Source organism: Sarcophilus harrisii, chromosome 3 (genome assembly GCF_902635505.1).
Source record: "Sarcophilus harrisii chromosome 3, mSarHar1.11, whole genome shotgun sequence".
Taxonomy (NCBI): Eukaryota; Metazoa; Chordata; class Mammalia; order Dasyuromorphia; family Dasyuridae; genus Sarcophilus; species Sarcophilus harrisii.
The window spans coordinates 274924183-274948766 of record NC_045428.1 but is presented as its reverse complement, the minus strand read 5'-3'; the positions used below and the strand labels follow the sequence as shown (position 1 = coordinate 274948766).

At 36.4% G+C, this 24584-nt stretch overlaps 1 protein-coding gene across 6 annotated transcripts in view; it reads right to left on the bottom strand.

The window, feature by feature from the left end:
- Positions 1-4571: 4571 nt before the first annotated feature.
- SH3KBP1 (SH3 domain containing kinase binding protein 1) overlaps positions 4572-24584 on the bottom strand; it is a 453585-nt gene continuing 433572 nt past the window's right edge. For all 6 annotated transcript variants that reach the window (XM_031959528.1, XM_031959530.1, XM_031959529.1 and 3 more), the window contains 5 exons: positions 18589-18698; positions 16603-16731; positions 13968-14242; positions 9855-9918; positions 4572-6814 (listed from right to left, as the gene is read on the bottom strand). In XM_031959528.1, coding sequence (XP_031815388.1) covers positions 6773-6814; positions 9855-9918; positions 13968-14242; positions 16603-16731; positions 18589-18698 — 620 coding nt within the window. In that variant the 3' untranslated portion in view covers positions 4572-6772. The remainder of the gene's footprint in view (positions 6815-9854; positions 9919-13967; positions 14243-16602; positions 16732-18588; positions 18699-24584) is intronic.

Sequence of the window (24584 nt, the reverse complement as noted above, 5' to 3'; positions counted from 1 at the left end):
GGCTTCTCAAGGAGTTTAGTCACAAAAGGGAAGAGAAATATATGATGGTACCTAGTGGGGATGGATAAAGTAAATGAGGGAGACATGGGAATGTTTGTTGGTAGCAGGGAAGTAGGTAGTGGAAAGGGAGATTAAAAATGAGATAAAGTGGAAATGATAAAAGGGGGAAATCAACCCCTCATTTTACAGATGAAGAACTGTGGCCAAGAGAGGTTAAATGACTTTACAGCTAGTAGGGATGATGATCATAGTAATTTCTATCATTTATATAGTGTTTATTATGTGCCAGGCACTGTGCTACACACCTTTACACATTTTATCTCATTTGGTTCTCACCACAAACCTTGAGAAACAGGTTCTATTATTGCCCCATTTCATAGAAAAGGAACCTAATTCAAATAGGTTACATAACTTGCACTTTATTGTTCAATTGTTTCAGTCACGTCCAACTCTTTGTGACCCTATTTGAGGTTTTCTTGGTAAGCAGAATTATATGCCATTTTCTTCTCCAGCTCATTTTACAGATGAGGCAACTGAGGTAAACAGGATTAAGCAACTTGCTTGGGAGTCACACAGCTAGTTGTGTCTGAGGTCATATTTGAACAAATATCTGTCTAATTTCAGGCCTGGCACTCTATCTACTCACAGTCAGATTACTTCCACAATGTCAAATGGGTTTTCTTCACAGTAGTAACAGGACTTGCCTACAACATCACAACCTTCACATTCTCCTGGGTGTCTATTGCTGACCTTCCTATAGGAAGTGAGTGAGGGAAGAGCCCTGATTGTGCTAGCCTTCCTAGTACCATGGACTTTAGACAAGCTCTCCAGGCTCCAAGGTGATTAGAATAACAACTATTTTGTCTAGAAAAACTGAGTTTGTATTTTCTGAATTCCTAGTTCTTTGATAAGAAGAAAAAATAGAACTTTTGATAAGGAGAAAAAAAAATGTAACTTCTGAAAAACACAGAGGCTGACATGGAAATGCTCTCAGAGAACTAACTTTCATCTGCACCTGCTGCTGAGTCGTCACCCGGAGTTTGAGTGATTAGTCTTGGATGGCAAACACTGGATCCTCAGCCACCATTATCAGCAATGTTAAGAGGGAGGTGGTAGATGAGCCAGGATGTTAGAGTTAGTTCTAACTATGCACTTTAATTATTATGTTTAGGGTACACACCTCACCTGATTTTTTATTTATTTATTTATTTTGCATTGCAATAAAACTTTCCATGGAATGAAGCACACTTCAGTATTTGGTACTATTTTTGGGCTAAGGAAATGGAATAGTGAATAACTTAACCAATGAGTGAATCCATGCAGTATAACTGAAAGAGTCCAGGGCTGGAAAACATCCAGTCACACTTCAATTAATTTATTCCCTCTGCATCTCCATTATATCAATTATAGCACAAAGAAGGTAGACTAATTTGTTTTTCCCTCCAATTTTTTAAAGTTTTGAGTTTCAAATTCTACCCCTTCTTGAGACAGTAAGCAATCAGATATAGGTTATATATGTGCAAACATTTGTAAAACATTTTCATATTAGTAATTTTCTACAAGACTCAAATAAAAGGGAAAAAAAGTGAAAAATAGCATGTTTCAGTTTGTACTCAATCAACAATTAGTTCTTTCTCTGGAGAAGGACAGTATGCTTTATCATTAGTCCTTTGGGATTGTCTTGGATTGCTGTGAATAGCCAAGTCATTCACAGTTCTTCATTGAACAATATTGCTGTTACTATGTACAATGTTCTCCTGGTTCCGTTCACTTCACGCAAGACTTTCCAGGTTTTTTGTGAACTCTGACTGCTTGTCATTTATAGCACAGTAACATTCCATACAAAAATCATATACTACAGCTTGTTTAGCCATTCCCCAGTTGATGGGCATGACTTTGATTTCCAATTCTTAGCAACTACAAAAAAAAAAAAGTTATAAATATTTTTGTGCACATAAGTCTTCCCCCCACTTTTCTTTGGATATCTTTGGGATATAGAACTAGGAGCTGGATCAAAGGATACACATAATTTTATAGCCTTTTGGGCATAATTCCAAATTGCTTAGTAAAATGGTTGGATCAGTTCACAACTTCACCAACAGTGCATTGGTGACCCATGGAAAATCTTTTTATCTTTTTCAGTTCTAATGGTCTAGTCGTGAAGACGGAGGAAAGATTTGTAAATATATTCATTCACAGAATGGAAAAGTGCTTTTCTCTATGACTTAAAATTCATCAAATTTAAACCCCTTATTATGTGCTTTCACCCACTGCTTTACAAACTGGGCAAACACCTTCATTTTAGCATTCTAATTGCATCCTGCTAATTGCATCCTACTCCACATCAACTGTTACTAATGCAAAGCTTATCTCCCAGACAGATAAATCTTTAGACTGAATCCAATCTTCTCTTTGGATTCATGTACTTTTATACAAAACTCAATTTTTCGAGAAAGCCTTCCCTTATTAATCCCATAGAGTTGCAATCACTTCCCTGTTCCTGCATTACTTCCTACTTGTTATCAATTCATCAATTCATGCATTCTTGAGTGCATGAGAGATTATGTAAATTGAGGGACAAAATACATAATATTTTTCATTTGGCCTGTTCATTTTTTAGTTAGAGGTTTTCCACCTTTCTTGTGGGTATTATAGACTTCTTTGGCAGAATGGTAAAGATTATAGACTCCTTTCTCAGAATATGTTATAGCCTACATTCCTAGTTGAAGAAGAGACTAAATTGATTCAGTTAAGAAATTAATGCAATTTGCTGTAATTTAACTTATATATTTCTGCTGGGAACTTACTCTGATAAGCTGTTTTCTGATTATTGTTAAAAGAATTGAGGAGAATGGCTGCAGGCAGGATCTCAGACTTCAAGAGCTGAGAGCACCTCAATAAATAAAAAAGGGGGAGATGTAGAGAATTCCCAGGAAGCTAGGGACTTCGGTCATTGGAATGTTCCCCTCCTCCTAAGATTAAAGAAGGATGCATTTAAGCTTGAAATCATGAGAAAATATAAAGTCCTGGCACAATTACTGGGGCATTGTGAACTTTACACAAGATGGAGTCTCCGGAAACTAACAATATTGCTTCAGAGAATTAGAATTAGATCATAGAAAACAGTTGGTCACAGAACAATGCCTTTCATAATAACATGGTTTTAAGATATATAAGCAGCACGATTTCTCTTAATAAATGGCTCTGTTGAATTATCAGCAAAAAAAAAAGTTAATGTAAATTAAAATAATGTTTTTCCTATCCAAGTTCATGATCCCCTTGAAATCTATCCACTGATCATCTGTTGGGGGGAGGAGAAGGGCATTCATTGGATCCTATGTTAATAACCCTTGTTCTAAAGGAATATTATTAAGATGTGAAATAATGATTATTTTCTTGACAAATTTATAATGTCTTTGATTAGAGGACTAACTTTTTCACAATTTCATGAATGAAACTTTGTTCTTGATTATTAATAATCAAAGTAAAACTTCATTCTACTCAACTCTGTCTCATCATGTTTAAGGCTACTAGTGAAAACTTGGGGGGGAGGGTTTCTCACTAAGATGTAAAAACTTAATGTATGTGTTGATGAAGAATTCTCCATAAAAACTAACAAAGGTGATTACAAAGGCACAAAGGACTGTGATCTATAATGGTAAAGAAAATAGCCACCTGGATGGAGACAAGTAATTCTGGAAAGACATTTTCTTTTCTTGGATCTAATTATAGCCAAGAGTTGGCAGTATCTCCAATTTTAGTTTTACAAGTTTCATTGGTTCCAGGATTTGTTGGCACTATCATGCTCCATCCTAGCCTTCAGACTTACCTGCTGTGTGTTTGGAACTCAGAAGATGCTGTCAAGTTCCTCCTTCACAAGGTCAGCTGCTTTTCGCCAGTCCTATTTGTACCCATTCAAAATGGAAATCTTCTCATAGGGTGCTCTTGAAGCTGAAACAAGCTTTTAAATGAGTGCTAAAATGTCTGGCACAGACAAAGTTGAATGTGAAAGCTATTTTAGTAATGCTAGAAGAATATAACAAAGGACTTTGAATGCATAACCTAAGAGCTATTATTGTACAAATTTTGACAATACTCAAAGTACACCCTATGTGGTTTTCTTATAAAGAAGTTGGTGCTGAAAAGAAACAAATAAGGCCCCATTTTCTGTTCCATGTGATGCAAATCCAATGATTGAGATTGGCTATCACTAAAAAAAAAAATAATTACATATTCCAATATGCCTCTTAGTAGATAATGTTTAAATAAAAGTAATTTTATACGATTCTTGAAATAATATTTAATTATTACCACTTAAAAAAGAATTCACAGATCATTTGTATTTTGTTTATCTCTGAATATAAAAATGAAAATTTCTAAAAATGTATTTTCATATCCACAGATTTTAATGAATCATTTGAGTTCTCAAAGAAGGGCAGAGGCTAAGAGGGTGTACTGTGTGTGCTTTCAAAATCATGTTCTGTTAAAATAATAAAATGTAGAGTGAAGATAAATAGCCTACATCCAGTCCCAAATCATTCCTTTTGAACCATGAAAACTTGGAACAAAAATAATTTCACAAAATCTCATTTTAATAATCTTCTTTACAAAGCACAATACTTAACACTCCTAAGTACAATCTTATAAAATGAAGCCAAAAAAAAAAATTAGTTTTCATAGATGCCTGATCAGTCCATGCTGAATGTAGAGATTTTGCCAAAATGACACTTCCAAGCTTTTCCTTACATGTCAAGTGAGGTTCATTTTATAAAGAGTGAACAGCAGCTATTCAGCTATGGCTGGGTGCTAAGCAGTATTCCAAAAGTATGTGAAATATATAATTCAGTGTATCTTCCCCATCCCTTTCTCCTTCCTTCGACCAACATCTCCTTCCCAACCTCCTACACTCTCTCTTTTTATATAACAGACAGCAAAAGCCTTTATAGAAATTAGCAATTAACTTTGAAAATTCTTTAAAAATCACATTCCCAGGGACCTAAGAGAAGGAGGGCTTTGGCCACTCCTCTGAGCTATTTAGATGAATCTGGAGATGAACATACATGAAATTATGTTAATGGGGAATCTCATGGAGATGGAATGCTAAGCATACAAGGAAATCCTTTTTGGGAAACAAAATGTCAAAATCGGTGAGCACCAATTGATATTTATGTGGAGGAAGGATGAAGGAAGTGAGGCAAGGAGAAAAAAGCAAGAAAGATCTACTTGTGATGTTTTATATGATCATTAATTAAATTATGGGAGAGTTTTGTAAAGTACTATCAATTTTCACTCTTTGTGATTGTGCAAATCTATCGATATTTAGTAATTTCCATATAAAACTCAGGAAAAAGACAAAGCAGCATTTAATTCCAAGGCAATTAATTAGACCCCCCCTCTCCCCAAATTCACACATACACATACATACATACATATGCATATATATGCATGTATATATCTATAGATATAGATATTTCTTGCAATACAGACCCTTATTCAAATATCATTAAAAATGAGGAAACAGAGGCATCTTCTGGGGCCAAACAGTTCATCCACTATACAGATAAAGCAGACAAGAAAACAGTTTCCTTTCAAAGGAAAAAAAAAAAGTAATCCATAAAAGCAGGAAAGAACTAGTAGCTGCTACAATGTAGTTACACATACCCTCCTTTTCCCTCCCCCCTCCCCAATTCCATTCAACCTATGTGACGTCGGATTTACAAGGTTGCAAAGGCAAGAGGCAATACATAAATGCAGTTTAAATGATAACACAACAGAGAATCTTGTGCGTGAAAAAATACAACTTTTTCCCCCTTGTTTTTATTTGCATTTTTCCTTTTATTTATTTTTGCTATAGCAATGCATATTCTGTTCACTCAAAAGGTGCAAGGAAAGGAGGCAGGAATTTAACTTGGCTAATGAAAAAACAAGCAGAGATGAATTTTCTGGTTTCTTGAACAACCCAAACCCAGGACAGCTTAAAAAGACACAGCTGGTAAGACATAGCACTCTCAAATACATAGCCACCTCCAGGGACCTTTGGCTACTTGAGAGGAGCTATCTATTAAGAGAAGGGCCTCTTGTGGACTTAAGTAATGGATTATAATCATGGTAGTTGGATCAAAACAGCTCCAACCAAGAGGGTGGTGAAAAGAAGGCACAGATCATTACAAAGACCAGATTATCCTTTTTTTTTTTTTTAAATACACTATTATACATAAGCTAAAATTTCTCTCCAAGGTGATAGTTTGTTTAGGGGCATAAAATTGCATATGTAAGAGAATCTTAAAGTATAAGACAAAAATTAAAATTAGGCTGTTTTCTATTCAAAGCAAAAAGAAAGAGTAAACATTCATTCCTAACTATATGTAGTACAAACATTATAGGAATTTGTGACAAAAGACGTTTAAAAAAATCATAAAATTATAAAGCTTGTAAACCAATAATCTGAAATACATTTTATTTATGGAAAATATCATCAAAATAGTACCACTATGGACTAAACTGCCTGAGTTTTCATTTCACTTGTGGTCTTGAAGTAGAGAAGCTGTTAGCACAATCCACTCAGTTTTAAGACACAACCACACCACAGGGGAAGTCTTTCCTCTAGGATGGAATTTTGTGTTGTGCTATTCAAAACTTTTTGTGCTAATCCTTCAAACAGGGAAATGTCGAGGCAAACCTTAAATCATTTGGCACAAAGTTATTTTGGCTGGGGCAGAAATCTGAGTCTCAGATTCATGATGAATAATGTAACATTTCATCTATCAAGAATTCACTTTGATTGAAGAACTTTCTTTATATCATTAACTTCCATCTATCAAAAAAAAAATAAAAGGAAACAAATTAATTGTGTGAAAATAAAGTCTCAGAGAAAAATCCAACTTTTGTAAAAGAAGTTCTCAAAATAATAACAATATATATAATATATATAAATGTATGTGTGTTTATATATAATGGTGTATATATAATAATAGTAATAACAATAATATACTCTAAAATTTGAAAAATACTTCATAAATACAATCTCATTTGATCCTTACAACAACCCTAAGAGATAGGTACTATTATTATCCTTGTTTAATAGATGAGTGAATTGAAGCAGGCAGAGGTGAAGCATCTGAGGTCAAATTTGAATTCAAACCTTCTTGATTCCAGGTACCACCTAGCTAACTGAATTCTCTCATTTTATCCTTCCAAGAACTCTGGGATTATCCCCATTTTATAGAGGAGAAAGTTGAGGAAGACAGAGGTTAAGTCACTATCCCAGAATTGCACATTTGGTAAGTGTCTGAGGTCAGATTTGAAGCAACCCCAGGTTTGGCGCTCAATCTCCTGGATCACCTTGCTGCCTCATCTCCCCTGATGTTACACCTAATACCAGAAGTACCTTCCTTGTTGATTATCTCTAAATTTATCCTATTTATGTGTGATTTGTATATAGTTTTTTACATATTGCTTCCCCTATTAAACTGTGAGCTAGCAGCGAGCAAAGATCCTTTCCCTCCTTCTAATATATCCCCAGGGCTTAGCTCAATGCTTGGTGTACAGCAGACATTTAAAAAGGGCTTCTCAACTTTGGGCTAGGGGAAATATAGTTGGCTTATGATTTATGGTCAAAACTTGGTAAATTTTTAAACATAATTCCTAATAGTATATGAATAAAATGAAAACTGAAAGCCTAAACAAATTGATAAAAACAATATGTGTATATATATATATATATATATATATATATATATATATATGCACCCATGCAGAGTGCATATACATATATATATATATATACATGCACACATATATACATATACATATACATGCAAGCCTTAGCTAATGAGTAATAAGTGTGTGGCCAGATTTGAATTCAGGTCCTCCTGGTTCCAGGGCTGGTACTCTTATCTACTGCTCAATTTAGTTGCCCCTTATATATTTCTTTACACCATCGACTTTTCCTTTCTTTCTCTCTCTTCCCCCCTCTCTCTTTCTTTTTCTTCCTTCCTTTCTTTCTCTTCCTTCATTCCTTTGTTCCTTCCTTTTCTTTCTGTCAATATATATCATTCACATGGAGATTATATAATTATACATTATGGAGTAGAAAGTGAATAAGTGGTATAATTCCTTTTTTGTTCTCATTCAACACCTATTATATGTATAAGGTCATAAGCTATCTCAAGGTTTTCAGAAGGATTCTGAGATTCTACCACAGGGAGCATCTGCCCAAATCCATGTGTGCGTTGACTTAAGGTCAATCTTCTGCTCCAACTCTCTCAAAAAGGTGCGCAAACAGGCTGTGTTGTGATTATCAGTCAGTTCTTTTAGCTGCGGCCCATTTGGGGGTTTCTGGGCAAAGACACAGAAGTGGTTTGTCATTTCTTTCTCCTGCTTGTTTTATAGATGAGGGAACGGAAGCAAACGGGATTAAGTGACGCATCCAGAGTGAGGCTAGATTCGAACTCCGGATATGAATCTTCCCAACTCCAGACCTGGCACTTGGCGAACTATGGCACCACATAGTGTCCCGTACAGGCTGTACTGCAACAAGAGACGCTGGACTGAGCAGTGCTATTGATTGGGGGGAGGGGAGGAGGTAGCGAATCCCCCAACGCTTTGCCCACTGGTCTCGTCTTCATTTTTACATTAGCTTCATTTCTCCCAGAAACCCCGCTTAAACTAAAGGAAGAGTCTGTGTCTTTCTCTTGGAAGGCTTTGTGTTTTCTGTCAAACTTATTTTTACAATTTCAGAGTTCACCAGAAGAGGGCAGTGTAACTGCTCATCCCAGGATGGGGCTAACAAAGCCTGGCTAGCACAGAAAAAGAAGTTTAAATATGGATATATATCCCTGGGGCTCAAAGTTATGACAGGCACCACCAGGCCATATATAATAGGGATTTCCCAATGTATTTTGCAGTATGTATAAGAACATCACCTGAAAATAAACATTCTTTTATTTGTTTATTTATTTTTAAGCACTAAGTCTCAGTATCTTGCCCTGCAAGCACTGAGGCCATTTCTGGGCTGAATCCTGCCACTGATGGGCATTTCTAACTTAGGCCTGTTTGCCTCTCCTTGGACGGGGTTGGGACCAGACATAGTGCAGACACATCCCAACCTCAAACATTCCACCAGTCAGGGATTATAAACGTATACCTCCATGCCCCCCAGCTGGGGAACATTCTTTATAGAACAGATATCTAAATCTAAAATGAATTGCAAACAAGGCATCAGCATTTTAGGGGGTGTGTTGTTGCTTCTTCCCAGATTTATTCATTTCCAAAGAAGGAGATTCTTTAAACCTATATTAATCTGACTATTTCAAAGTCCGATTCTTTTTGCATGGCAAAATAACTGTTTGGACATGCATACTTATATTGTATTTTAATTTATACTTTAACATATTTAACATGTATTGGTCAGCCTGCCATCTGGGGGAGGGGATGGAGGAAAGGAGGGGAAAAATTGGAACAAAAGGTTTGGTAATTTGTCAATGCTGTAAAATTACCCATGTATATAACTTGTAAATAAAAAGCTATAATAATAAAAAAAAATCTTTAAAGATTAATTGGCATCAGTAAAACACATTTTTTAATTTAGATAGAAACAATAATTCCTTTTCAAATAAAAATACTGGAACTAGTCTTTGTCCAAATGTAAAGAACTTTAGAGATGAAAGGAAACTGAGAAAATACCTATCCTGTCCTTTTATCGATGAAGAAAACAGTCTGAAAGACGTTAAAGTAATTTTCTCAACATCACACAGCAGCAGTTGCAATTGGAATCCAGGTTGCCTAGTTCCCAGTTCTTTTTACTTCCCCAAATGTGTCCCTAAAGTCCACCCACAGAAAGTGCTATCATGTACCTGTAATCGAAGACGAATCTTCTTTTCTTCATCCAATTCAGACAATAACTGCTTAATTTCTCTTCTGAAAATGGAAAAGAGTTTTTAAAGAGAAGCTTGATTATTTAAATTGAAATATTTCTTTTGCTCTGGAATGTTTTAAATTCTCCCTAATTTATAATATTTTACAAAAAAATGATACATTGTTTTCCTTGGTTAAGTTTAAATGACATAGCCAAGAGCAACTTCCTCATATCCTTGTAATATAACTTTGATAACAACATATTTACCAAATTGCTATTTAACATTAATTAAAATATTATATTTATTTGGAAAGATAATTGTTTCAAGCTACATTTTTCCTCTCATAGATTTTTAATTTTTACAAGTTTTATTGGTGGCATTTAATTGATTATCAAAAATCTCTTATTAAGTAGTATAAGAGTATTATTAGACCAAGAGTCTTTAAATTTGACAAGGCATCAAGGTACACACAAATAGGCAATCTTTGGGAAAATAAATTCAATTATCCAAAAGCTCATAAAAATACCCTGTTTTTTTTCATAATCACAAATACTGATTAAAATAAGCCTGAGTGTCTACCGCACTTCAAGGATAAAAATTTAGCAAAATTCAATCCAGTTTGGCACAAATATGGTTAAAAATTAGGCACACTATTACACCACTGATGCTTTCCAGTCTTTTAGGAGAATAACATGGAATTATGCAATGAAAGTTACACAAATATGCATGCTCATTCACTCATTTTCATAGTTTTCACCACTAGGATTATACCTCAATAGTTTTAAAGCAGGAAGGGGAGGATCCTTATCTGTAACATAAATACTCCTAGTAATACTGTTGAGAGGAGAAAAAAAACATGGATCTATTAACAGGGGAATGGCAGAACAGATTAAGTCATATAATTAATAGACTATTATTGGGCCATAAGAAAAGATGAGCATGAAGAAGTCAGAGAGAGAAGTGATGAAGAGCAAGGGGCGCAGAAACACAATAACCAACCTTCAAACCCTGTGGACACAAAGACTAAAACCTGGGAGTTAAAGGCAATGACAGCAGTAGAACATTATACTTATCATCAAAGATGGCTATTGTGGGCATACCTTTGGTAAGGTCAATATAAACATCTTTTGGAAGTAGATTTAGCAAATATTAAATAATAGGACTTAGACATATGTGCAATTTTTGTGTGTATACATGTGTTTTCATCTTACATGTTTTTCTTATATTCTTTTTTATGCCTTTGTTCATAGTCTATATTCTTTTTTAATGCCCTTGTTCATATTCTAGTATCTCTACTTATAGATGAAAGCTAAAATCAAATTTATATTAAACAAAACCCCAAGATAATAAAAATAGTAACAGATTTTGTGAAGACACAAAACCATTTCATAAAATCACAGATTTAATTCAAATGGCTTATAATCACAGTTGACTGCAAAAGTTTGTTGTTCTTAAGTTGTTTTAGTCATCTGATTCTTTCTACCCTCATTTGGAGTTTTCTTGTTTACCAATTTCTCTTCCAGCTCATTTTACAGATGAGGAAACTGAGGCAAATAGGGTTAAGTGACTTGGCCAGGGTCACACAGCTAGGAAGTGTCTGAGGCCAGATCTGCACTCAGGCCTTGTTATCTCCAAGCCTATCACTCTATCCCCTATGCCTCCTAGCTGCTTTGTTTTTGAGGGTTAACAATTGCTTTAGGAGCTAAAATGCCCCCTCTGGGCATTAGTCTTATTTCCAATGTGCTTGGTAAATCTACACATAGAATCAAGATAATATTCCCTAAGAAATGGGTTCCTTTAGTGGTACTATACATTTGAACTTATACCATATCCATCTTTACACTAGCTTACTAGATTATAAGCTCTTTGAGGGGAGGGATTGTCTTTTGCCTTTTTTTATATCCCCAGCAGAGTGCCAGGCACAGGTAGGTGCTTAATAAATGATTGCTGATTGATGTAAAACAAGTTTCCTCCAGCTGCTCAACAAATTAGTTGATTTTGCATTTAATCATCTATATATTGTTCAGGAATTCACTCAATCTTGCCTTTTGGAATCCCTACCTTCCTACAGGGTTCAGCTTAGGTCTCACCTTCTGAATAAAATATTTATTTCCTGATCCCCCAATTGTTAGTTCTCTCATTCTTCAAAAACAAATAAATAAAATAAGAAAACCATGTAAGATGAAAGCAAGTGCTTTCACATTTCAAAAAAATTGCACATATATCTAAGTCCTATTATTTAATGGTTGCTAAATCTGCTCCCCAAAAAGATGTATATATTGACTTTACCAAAGATATGCCCACAATATCTACCTTTGCCTATAAGAATAATGTAAATCTGCTGCTGCCATTGCCTTTTGGCCATTGTCAAAAACACTTTTGTATTTTCTTGTCTCTGAGCATGTCATGTTCCCTCAGTAGAATATAAGCTCCCTAAGGGTTGTTTTTTTATTGTCATCTTTGTATCCCTAACACCCTGTACTGCTTTGTACATAAAATAATAGTATTGAAAAATACTTGTTAAATTGAAACGAACATATGCCTTAAGCATTTATTGGATACCCCATATTATAATAGATATTGGAGGATACAAAAAAGATAAGAAGTGAAGTAATTATTTTCAATACATTTAGATGATGAGATAAACATATAAAAAACACAACCCAACTATAAGAATATACAGGGCTAATTACCCATGCATATTTCTTGTAAATAAAAAGCTATAATAAAAAATTTTTAAAATGAATATAGAGGGCTATGAAATAAAAAACAATAGTGGGATATTAGGGTTTTAAAAAAAATGTTTCTTGGAAGAGATGCTTATTGATCCAGTTCTTGATGGATCCAGTTCTTGATGGAAGAACTGAGCATTGATCCACAGAGGAAAAGGTAGAAAGCACTTTAGACAGCAAGAACAATATGAGAAAAAGCAGGAACCTGAAGACCAGCATATGCAGTGAACTGAAAAGAGTATGATCTGAGTATAAGGATTTTGTTAAGAAATACTGAGACACAATACTGATGATGAACCATGAAGGACAAGGAGAGGAGTTTGAATAGAGGAGAGAGAGCCATTTTGAGTTCTTGACTGAAAGATAGAAATGGTATATGAGGAAGATATTTAGGTACTATAATGAATCCCTCATGGGATTCATTATAGCAGAGAAGATACTATAGTCAGGGAAATCATGTGTCATTATTTCTTACTATTTATGTCTTGCTTTTTCCAATTAGATTGTAAATGTATTGAGGGAACAGACAATACCCCAATTACTTTTTTATTATTTTTATGATTAATTATTATAAATAATAATATAAAAAATAAAAATTGTTTTTATAGTATGAATAGAAAAATAACTCTACATAGAGTATGAACTCAATTAAAAGCTTTCTGATTATTTCAATATTAGTTTTAAGATATTTAAGTTCTACCCACTACCTCCCATCACCATTGTCTCAATCTCTGCCTCAGAAAAGCTGAGAGAATATGAAGGAATGTACTAGAGAAGACCTAGACTATAAGAACACTACCTTAATATTTGTCTGTTCCTCCTATAGTTCTTCTATGGCTTGTAATGAGGGTAGCCAGAGACTGGGAGGATATGGTAGGGCTTCAAATATCACACTACAGTCAAGCACAGAATGGAGTGGACCCCAGAGACTTCTTGTTATCAAACTGAATGATAGTGCTGATAATTTGAAGGTTCCCCTACCCTTTGTAAGTCTGGGAACTCCCCAATCTGGAACTGAAAAGAGTTCAGAAAGTCTTGCTTTGGGGGAACACTACTTCCTGCCAACCCCCACCTGTCAATCTAAGGGACTTTCTGGGTATCCTTTGGTCTGGGGTCCTATGAGAGTAGGCCCTAAAAGCTCATTCAAGCCTGGATGCCATCTTCTACACCATTCAAAGAGAGTCTGGTAGACCCTCAAACTTTTTCAGAGTTTTGGGATATACTAAGCCACCAGCCAATTCAGATTTTGTACCCTATCTGAGTGCAGGATGATTTGTAATTTAAGATTTTGCTTTCTAGGGAAGAAAAAAAAAACAAACAAACAAGATCACAAGCAAACCCCTGAAAAGAAGAATTAGATAACTCCGAAAACACTCACTTTTGCTGGTCCTTCATCGTTTCAATGATGGTCCTCAACTCTTTCACTTGTGTCCTAAGCTCTTCCACAGCTGACTGACCATAGCTCAACTGCTCAGTCTTTGGCTTTCCTTCAATGTTGAACAGGGAAGGGGAGTTTGACCGGTGACTCGCTGTTCCCAAAGATGCTGAGTGAAGGGAAGACGAGGAGGAGGAAGAGAGTGCAGTTTGTGTGCTGCTCCCAACAGCAGCCATCCCTCCGGGCTTTGGAGGCAAGGAGGCTTTGTTGTCGGATACCTGTGGGAGACGAGGAACAAAATCCATTGATGAGCTGCCAGCCTGCTCGGGTCTACCAGAAAACAGCCAAAGCTGCCCTTTCCCACCAGGCGGTCCGTTATGCAAACTCTCTCAGAGACCACAGTAAATAAAAACACACCATATTTATGTAAGAAAACTGGAGGCCGACCCTACCACTAGATGTCACTAACGGCTCGCTTGAAAGGTACAGAAGCTTTCAGACTGGCTTACCTTGTTTTGTTTTAAGTAATAGACAATTTGGTGGATGGGATGAGAAAATTGAATCCTGTATTAGATTTATTAAAGGAACCCTGACATGATATTTTAAATAAATTGCAAGCCTCTTTATCTGTTTGACATGCAAATTTGCAAAGCATTTCCTATTTTTCAGACATACCCAGCAATCCAGTGACATCTCCTGGCTGTACCTTACACAGAATACTTGGTTGCCCCCTCACCTGGAAGGTTCTCCCTCCTCATCTCTCAGCTTCCCAGGCTTCCTTCAAAACCCATGTAAAATCCTGTTTTCTGCAAGAAGCCTTTCCTAATCCCTGGTTATCTCAACCTCACTCTTCTTAGATTAGCCCCAGTCTAGTCTAACTGTAACTTGTCTATATAGAGTTGTTTTCCCATGTTGTCTCCTTCATCAGCATGTGAACTCCTCAAAAGCAGAGAGAATCTTTGCCTTTCCTTGTAGCCCTAGAACTTAACACAGTGTTTGCCATATCAGGAATGCTAATTGCCTATATTATTTTCAGGGTAATGTACATTACATTAGATTGCAACTATTTTAAAAGATGCATGTACCACAATCCTGGAAAATGCAAAAAATTAAAATCCCTGAGAATTATATTTCTCTCAAAAATGTCTCAACATGTATGCTCATAATAAAATTTCTAATAAACATAGGAGATATCTTGATTCTATAATAAGTAAACATTTTATTTTCTATCTTAGTTCATGTTCCCAGGAATGCCAGAATGGTTAGAAGATATTCCAGATGCTCTCTAGTCAGTCAACAAACATTTACTAAGAGCTTGCTATGTGCCAGACACTGTGCTAAATATTAGAGATAGAAAAAAAGGCAAATGATACTCCCTGCTCTTGAGAAACTCAATCTAATGAGGGAGACAGCATGCAATAAACTATGTACAAACAAGCTATACACAAAATAAGTAGGAAATTACAGAAGGAAGGTACAACAATTAAGGGGGACCAGGAAAGGCTTCCTGCAGAAGAATGGATTTTAGTTGGGAAGTCAGGAAGCAGAGATGAGGAGGGCAAGCATTTCAGGAATGAGAAATAACCATTTAAAATGCTAAGAGCCAAAATATGAAACATCATGTTATGGAGTATTTTGTGTGAGGAACAGTCAGGAGGCCAATGAAGCTGGATCAAAGATCAGGGAGGGAGACAATAGCTATAAGGTCATATTAGTTATACATATACCCTATTCATCATACAAAAGGGCTACATCTGGCTTCCCTTATTTCTTATTGACCAATTATTTTAAATTGCTCACACCAGCTTAGAAATGGATATTTTAAAGAGGACTACAGAAACAAAATGTTAAAACTTAAAACACCTAAAATCCACCCTTAGATATGTCATTCTTTCCTTTCATGGGAATGTTATTTCTGTTTTCTTTTAACAGTCTGGTCCTTTTTTGGCCCAGACCTATGATTTTATTGATCAGAATATGGAATTAGTTGTCTGTGAGGAAAATACCCTTCCCAATGCAGATGAGCAAATTCTCTGAAATCTGTAGCACAATTAATTATTTGAAGGCACTGAGTGATTAAGCTAATTTCCCATGGTTACATAGCTAGTAAATGTCAAAAACAAGGCCCAAACCAAGATCTTCATGAATGAGGTCAGCTCTCTCTACTCATTATTAGTCCAAGCTGCCTCCTATGAGAACCCCTTACACTAATTTAAAGGCAGACCTTTCCAAAAATATCTCATGATCTGACAAATATTTGTGCATGAGGGACTATTAGGTCTCCTGGGAAAAAAGCTAAAAGGAAGGCACAGCATTTTATGTATTTATTTTAGGAGCTGCTAGATTGTAGTTTTTGAGGCTTGGAAGGGGTACAGGAGGAAATTGTGGTGGAAAACAAATATTGAACTTAGAAATCTCAGGAATTCTAACCAGCTGGCACCTACCTACTATAACTAAAGCTTCCAAAAAGTCAATGGCATTTCACTGAGATGCTCTCTGCCTTAATGATTAAACCAATTGATGCTATCTGAGCATCCCCTAAATGTCTGTGTTTCCAGTTCACCCTAATTTGTCTTTAGAGTCTTTAGAGTGAGAGAATGGGAACCCAAAGGCACCTCACACGTACTTGTACCCCTACCTGTGATATGGTAACAGTCTTTGCCGTCTTCTTGGACACGTCTATTCCTCTGTGTGCAAGGGAAGTGTGCTCCTCTTTATCTTCTTCTGGGCTTGGAGAGTCAAAGAAATCAGGACTTGAAAGGGAAGACTAGGTGAGGCACAGAGAAAGGGAAGAAAGTCTTGTTAATATCATGGATGTGCCAGGTAAGATCATTCATTGTATGCTCACCATGGCCTTTGGGAACCCGGAAAAGCAGGATTATTCCCATTTAACAGATGAGCAAAGTAAGGCTTACCAGGTAAATAAACCAGGACATTACATCAGGTCTCCTATTCTACCGATCCCCAAAATGCCACATTTAAATTGTTTAAAGGATGTTATTTCTGAATTATTCCAATTCTACCTGTTATTTATGATGTTTTGCTTTGAAATCTCTCTAGGTTTACTACAGCCCAAAGTATCTCAAGGAGAACATGTCATGGGAGGAGAGAACTATTTCCTTGTTCTCTTCAACAGCATGAGAGAAGGGGATCATTTCCATTCTGTGGGCAAATTCCACATCTGACTGGATATTTTGGGGCCACATATAGGACCTCAGAGTCTATCTAGTCTAACCTGCTTCTTAAAATGAGGAAACTGGGGCCAAGAGAGATTAATGGATGTGGCCAAAGTCCCACAGGCAGAAAACACTAAAGATGATAGTGGAACCCAGGCCCCCTTTCAACATTACTAATCTGAATATTTTGCCAACATGTCATTCTGGACTTATTTATTAATGACATTTTTATATTATGTTTTAAGGTTTGCAAAGCACATTTCTCATTTGATTCTCACAATAACCCTATGAGATATTATTTTCCCCATTTACAATTAAGTAAACAGGCTTATCCAGAAATTAAATGGTTTATCCACTGTCCTGTGGCATATACATAATGATCTTCAGAGTTCTAAGATGGAAAAGTGAGGAAAGTGGCGGGGGGGGGGAGGGAAAGAGAGAGTGGGGGGAAGAGAAGAGGAGAAAAATGAGAGGAAGAGAGAGACAGACAGAAATAGAGAGAGACAGAGACAGGGGGAAGAAGAGGGAGAGGCAGAAAGAAAGGGAAAAGGGAGAGAGAAATAGAGAAAAGAGAATGGGAGGTAGGGGGTAGAGAGAGAGAGGATCTAAGTTCAAATCCTAGCTCTGCCATTTCCTACTTATACCTTCCTTTAGGAAATTACTTTGTTTCCTAAACCTGTTTCCTCACCTGTAAAATGAAAACTACTTTAGATGGCTTCTGAGGTCTCTTCTAGTTCTAAAAACTGTGATCCTATTAGTTACATATGCTTCCCAACTCAAAGCCCCTCACTAATATAAGACATAAATAATTACCTTACATACTACCTATTGTCTTACATATGATCTATATGGATAACAATGTCAGTAAGGGTTCTAGAGGTTCTAGAACCACATCAAGGGCTCATTTGGCAATCTGATAAAACCTATGGATTCCTTCTTGGAATAATGTTTTTAAATAAATGAAATATACAGGATCACAAAAGAAAACAATTATTTAAATTATCATTTGAAATGCAGTTATCAAAATTAAAAAAAAAATAGAGACTTCAGTTAAGAATCCTTGCATGAAACTTTATGGCTCTAAACTCCCTGGATTTTAGTTTCCTCATTAGTAAATACTGATGATGGTGGAGGGGGTGTGTGTGTGTTAGTCTGGACTAACCCCTTTTATCATCGATCATTTCTTTCATTCTGATTCCACTCCAATGAAGGAAATGAGGGAGTATATGGCCTGGAAGAGGGGAAGGAGGAAAAGGGACTGTTGCATTTTTTCTTTTCACAGATATGCAGAACAGAAATCATAAACAGAAAATTCAGATTCTAACATGTTCCATTTGTACTTGCATAAACTGCTTTGGAGAAATCACTACCTCTCCAATGAGGTATCCTAGATCATCTCTGATTTTACAAGCAAAGAAGAGGAACAGTGATGATTAGGAATCACTTACAGATGTGAGAGACTGGGACGGAGGCCGTCTACCAGTGGCTTTTGGTCTGCTTGTTGTCGGATGACTGAGCTTCTCTGTAGATGATACCACAGAGTCGAAACCTTCTAGGTCTAAAAGAAAAGAAAAAAGAAAAAGAAAATAACTGTGATGGAAGGGAAAAAAAAATCTCATGAGAATAAGAAGAATTGATTGAGGGTACCTTCACATGTCACAAAGAAATACATTTCCCCCCACCCCATATGAAGTGAGCTTCAGACCTGACTCTGGTCCTTCTCCACACCATAACTGCTGCCTCACTCCTCCTGGCGATGCTACCTTTCTATCTCTTGTTTCACCTCTTTATGAATTGTCTTCCTTGATTAGAATGTAGCCCCTTTTAAGATAGAGAGGATCTGGCTTGTTTATTTGTATTCCCAGAATTTAGTACACTGCCTGGCACATAGAAAGCACTTAATAAATGCTCTACTTTCCTACTTATTTATTTATAATTTATCTCTCTAGGTATCCAGGTATTCATGAGGGCCTTACCAAAAAATATTACAGGAAATGAGTGAATTAATTTTCTCTCTCAGTTAAGCAAGCTACTATGGGAAAGGGAAAGTACTGCATGAATATTCCTTCAGCATGGAAAGAGCTGCTTCCATAAATCTTAGAATAGCTGTAGAAAAAAAGGGAGGGCACTGCTCTTAGAAGCCTCTTTCTTTCACCACTAAAGGTAAAACTTAATAGATAAAGTGTTCTAGTTGCATCAATAGAAAAAGCAGTTACCAAAAACTGTTACCATAGCAAAGGGTATATTGATTACTAGTGATTGATTCCCGAATACAAAAGGCATCCTTGTAAAAGGCCTAGGAAATCCATTTGGTTGTGCTGTTGTTATTTAATATCTCCCCAAACCCATCATTCACTTGTTATTTTGTCCTACAATATACTGTATTTTTATATAACTTTTCATGTATATGGATGTTGTTTATATTTTCAACTAGACTATAAGGTCTTCCCAAGCTACCCAGATAGTAGATATTCAATAAACATCTTGTAAACTGAAGATGAGACTGGATATCATCAAAAAAATCAAATCCTTATTGAACATCTACTATGTGCCCAGCAGAGATCTTCTGGCCTAGACACCCCTTCTGATTTCTAGAGTTACATCATCTTTCAAAAATAATTTGGGGTAATGGCTTCAATGCAATTGAACTGACATTTTAAAGCACCTATAATGCACCGTGCCAGACACTGGAGTTAAAATGATGAGCAATGAGATAGATCCTGCCTCCCAAGAGCTTTCATTTCATTAAGTGATGATAGTAAAACATATATATCAACATACATTTTACTGATAAAGGGGGCACGAGAAAGCTTTGGAAGGCAAGGTAGATTGAGAAGGGAATGAGAGAATCAAGGTTCTAAAGATTTCAGGGAGGGAAAAAAAATGTTATCAATGCATGTAGATGTGTTTGTGAGTCATTAACTAATGTAGAAATAGTTGGTGGAGAGAGAAGAGCCCAAAGGCACATTGTGCTTCAAGCCTGGGAATGCACTATTTTGTTACCTGATGGGACAAGGAATGCCTTTTATATTCTATCAAATACAATGATTAGACAAGGAAAAAGTTGATAAACAAATCTTTGGCCTTCTTTTGTTGATAGTCAAAATAATATGGCTTATCCTGTTAATGTGATACTGGAGTTGAACAACATGTTTGGACATCAGCTCCTGAAATGAGCTAAGCAGAGTCAAACATGATTCATTGGTCAACAGAAGCTAGTAAATCACAATCACATGAACCTGACATTTGGTTCACTTATATGATTCTTGCACCTGGTAAGTGAATAATGAAGTAATTATTTTATACGAGCTTTTAAGGTTTTTGTGTAAAACTTAATACAGCCTCACAAACCCTTGGGTGTGGGAAATGAGCAAACATGTGATATTCTCAAATTCTTTCCAAAGATTGGTTCTCCCTTGAGGTAGAGAAGTCAATGACCTAAGTAAGGGTCCTCCCCCTACCCCAACTCTTTCCTGCTGGCCTTACTAAGATGCCTAAACCTTTCATGCTATCCCCTTCTCATTCTCTTAAACAAAATGTTTAAAAATTCATTTGTAACCTAATAACCTTGCACCAATATCAACATTTGAAAATAAATTGGTTTAACAGAGAAGTCAGGTAGTCACCTAACAGGGCTCTAAAGGAAAGAAACAGAAAATACGTTTTAAGTGTTGGCTGTGATTAAGAAAGTCTAGATCTGGTAAGGCCATCACAAAAAATGAGGCCCCAGGCAGTGATAGAGTCCAGTAAGGGAGCAAGAGGGAGGGCGGGAGTGGGAACGGGACACTGAGAGCAAGAAGAGATTTAAAACTGGGACTAAAAGGATGCTAAAATTTAATCTCTTTTCTGAATTTTGCTGCTAAGGACAGAAAGCTTTGGAAAAGTGAATTTAAAGCCAAGGGGTGGGTGAATTAATTTCTCTATCCTCAAAATTTTCATTGCACTTTTTCAGGACTTCTTCATTTTCACTTACATTCTCTATTATATCAAAGTTATTTATACCTATCTTCCTCCAGGTCTCTACTCCCATCATAAGATTGTATCTTGAGAGTAGGATATGTGATGTAATTAATTACATTTATATTCTCTTCTTTCCTCTGCTTCTCTTTCTCTTTTTTCCTTCTTTCCCTTCCTTCCTTCCTTCTTTCCCTTCCTTCCTTCCTTCCTTCCTTCCTTCCTTCCTTCCTTCCTTCCTTCCTTCCTTCCTTCCTTCCTTCCTTCCCCTTTCTTCCTTCCTCCTTCCTTCCTTCCTTCCTTCCTTCCTTCCTTCCTTCCTTTCCTTCCTTCCTTCCTTCCTTCCTTCCTTCCTTCCTTCCTTCCTTCCTTCCTTGCCTCTGTCTGTCTCCCTCCCTTCCTATGAGTTCATAGTAGCTATGTGTTTGATTGAATTAAACACTTCTTATATGGAAGGCATTGTGTTAGACTGGAAACAACTAGAGGTTTGAAGTACTAAATAAATAGGTTCTATAAAAGTCAACTCAGAAGAGACTGGAACTTGGACCCAGGTTCAATTTAAGCAGCATTTTTCTATTTTAGGAACCTTTTATGTGAATTCCTACACCTCTTTCTTAAAGAGTTGCAAGAATTCAACTTCTTCTGCCCTGGATCTAGGGTAAATTCCTACTCCCTCATCTACCATTCAACCTTATCTACATAACATTTCTTTCAGAGTTCAAGGACTTGTCATAGTTTGATGGGACCCTTTTACATAGGTTAAGCCTTTTAAAACTTATTTTTTTTTTAAAAGAAAAGGTTAGTATCTACTATAGTTTCACTGTTTTTCTGCTTTCCTTGCCTTCCACAAATGATGGTTTAGGTAGGTGAGTCCTCAAAGCTCTATTTGATTAATGAATCATCAAGTATGAATGTGATTAATAACCCATCTTGGAAAGTCCCTGGAAGTATAAACTGTGATCCTCTCAGCCAGTTTTCAATATTCACCCTATAATCTGTCTTCAAAGTTTCTCAGTAAGGAAGTCATGGACTACATCATGTAAGGTTAGTTTGTAGAAAAGGCTTTTTCTGTTTCTAGAGGCTACTGTTTCTAGAAGATTCTTCTCCACTATAGAGGAAAGGAAGAAGGGATGGAAGAAAGGAAGGAGGAAGGAAGGGATGGAAGGAAGGAAGGAGGAAGGAAGGAAGGAAGGAAGGAAGGAAGGAAGGAAGGAAGGAAGGAAGGAAGGAAGGAAGGAAGGAAGGAAGGAAGGAAGAAAGGAAGGAGAGGAGAAGAGGAAGAAGGAAGGGAGGGAGGGAGAGGAGGAAGTGAGAGAGAAGAGAGGAATTTGGAGAGGAGAATTGGAAGGGAGGAGGGAGGACAGGTTTAAGATCAAGTGTCCTGGCCTTGAGTGAATAGAGAAAGAGTTTAACTATGTCTTTGAGCTCTGGGCACTATTCTCGTCAGATACACTGCACAAGGAAACCTTTTTTAATGGACAGTAGTTGCCTAAGGAGCCCTTCTGAGTCTCACAGAATAGGAGATAAGATTCCTTTCAGCTAACACCTATAGGCTCAACTAACATGCTTCCTTTGGCCATCATTCTTACTATAAGACCTCTGATCCTCTCTCACAAAAGGAAAACCTTTTTATCATTAATGGAATCAAATTATGTGAAGTGAGGCTCACTCACAGAGAACGCATAAGTCATCCTTTCAGCCTAACTTACCATGGCTTTGGGTACAAAAAAAACATGGCTTTATTTATGGCAGTACAGTTTTGAACTGATAAAAGACTCATCTGGTTGGGAGACCAGTAGCTGAGAACTACATGCATTTGAGGTTATACTGGTATATTTCTATATACTACCAACTGTGATATGTCCTTACTTCCTCAAATGTTGGAGAAGAAACAATACAGTTGTACACCCAGACCCACATACACATATTTTTAAATCACTAAAGTATAAATCATGCTCCCCATGATTGTGTTATGGTAGCTCTAGTGAAGGCAGATTTTTCCATTACTAACCCTTTGTGGTGGAAGGGAAATGTTATACTTTTCATCGTGGTTTTGAAATGAATCAAGCTGAAATTTGAATGAATTTTTTTTAATCCCAGCTAGGAATTTTTCCTCTCAGTAAAAAAAAAAGTCTCAAAGCTTATAAGCCATCCTAAAATTTTTGAGATGGAGAAACAATAGGGTTCTTTTTAAAGCTAGGTTCATTGGGATGAAAAGTTGTCAGATGGAACTTTGGTGATACCTGGGAGAAAAAAAAATTCTTTTAACACAGCAAAGATAATTCTTATTGAAAATGGCAAAGTATAGTCAGAAGGGATCTTTCTCACTCTGTGTAGCATGTTAAACTTGCTTATTTTCCATAAGGACCAATTCTCATTTACTTCAACTGGAAAATCTGCCATCATTTTCCATGGACATCCCAGACCAGTCACAATGCTTGCAATTACCACATAAAGCACAGATGGTAAAAACATGGAAAAGAGACTGTCATGTTTGACTCAGGACAGCCATCCTCAAAGGTTTTCTCTATGAAGCTCTTTGCTAGTTTTTTTTTTTTTTAATATCATTCTTCATGTTCATTTTTGTAGTCTAGCATCACAGGATTAGAAATGCTTAACTTAAAGCAAGTCACAATTTTTCACTGTGCCTCAGTTTCTTCATCTACAAAATGATCAATACTTCTTTCCATAGATTTTTTTCAAAGGGGAAATTGTCTAGTTTATTAGAGAATTTTTAAAGAGTGTTTTTCACTAAATATTAATTAAAGGATTATGCTAATCACTCGGGAAGATATCAAGAAGTTTTGTTTTGCCCTACCATTATTCCCCCTCCCTTACCCAGTGTAGTTGAGGTCTTGAATATTAGTATGAAGACCTAGAGAAGGAGATTCTTTATAAAGCTAACTTGATTTTCAAGAAGGTACTGCTCAAAACCTGAACTATTTTCCATTATACAATGATAAACTCTTTCCCACTTTGTTGTTGATATTTTTTCAGTTCTGTCCAATTCTTCATGACCTCATTTGGGGTTTTTTTGGCAAAGATATTGAAGTAGTTTACCATTTCCTTTTCCAGCCCATTTTACAGATGAGGAATCTAAGCAAACAGGGTTACATGATTTGCCTAGCATCATACAGCTAGTTAGTGTGTGGGATTTGAACTCGGGGAGATGAGCTTTCCAGCACTCCAGGCCCAGCACTCTATCCACTGCACCACCTAGCTGGAATAGGAAATAAGGAAAAGTTATCAAAGAAAATAGAAAGATTTGCCTCTATGAATCTGAATCATAAAAGGCCAATATTTGAAGAGATATCAAAGGACCATCTAGCCAAATCCTTCCTTTACAGCTGAGGCTTCCTGACTGTCAATCCATTATTCTGTTCTACTATGTATATGTCACATGGTCTCTTTCAAATAACAAATCATCCAATTTATGAAATCCCATCACAAGAATACAGTATTACATCTAATAAGAATTCTATTGCTTGCC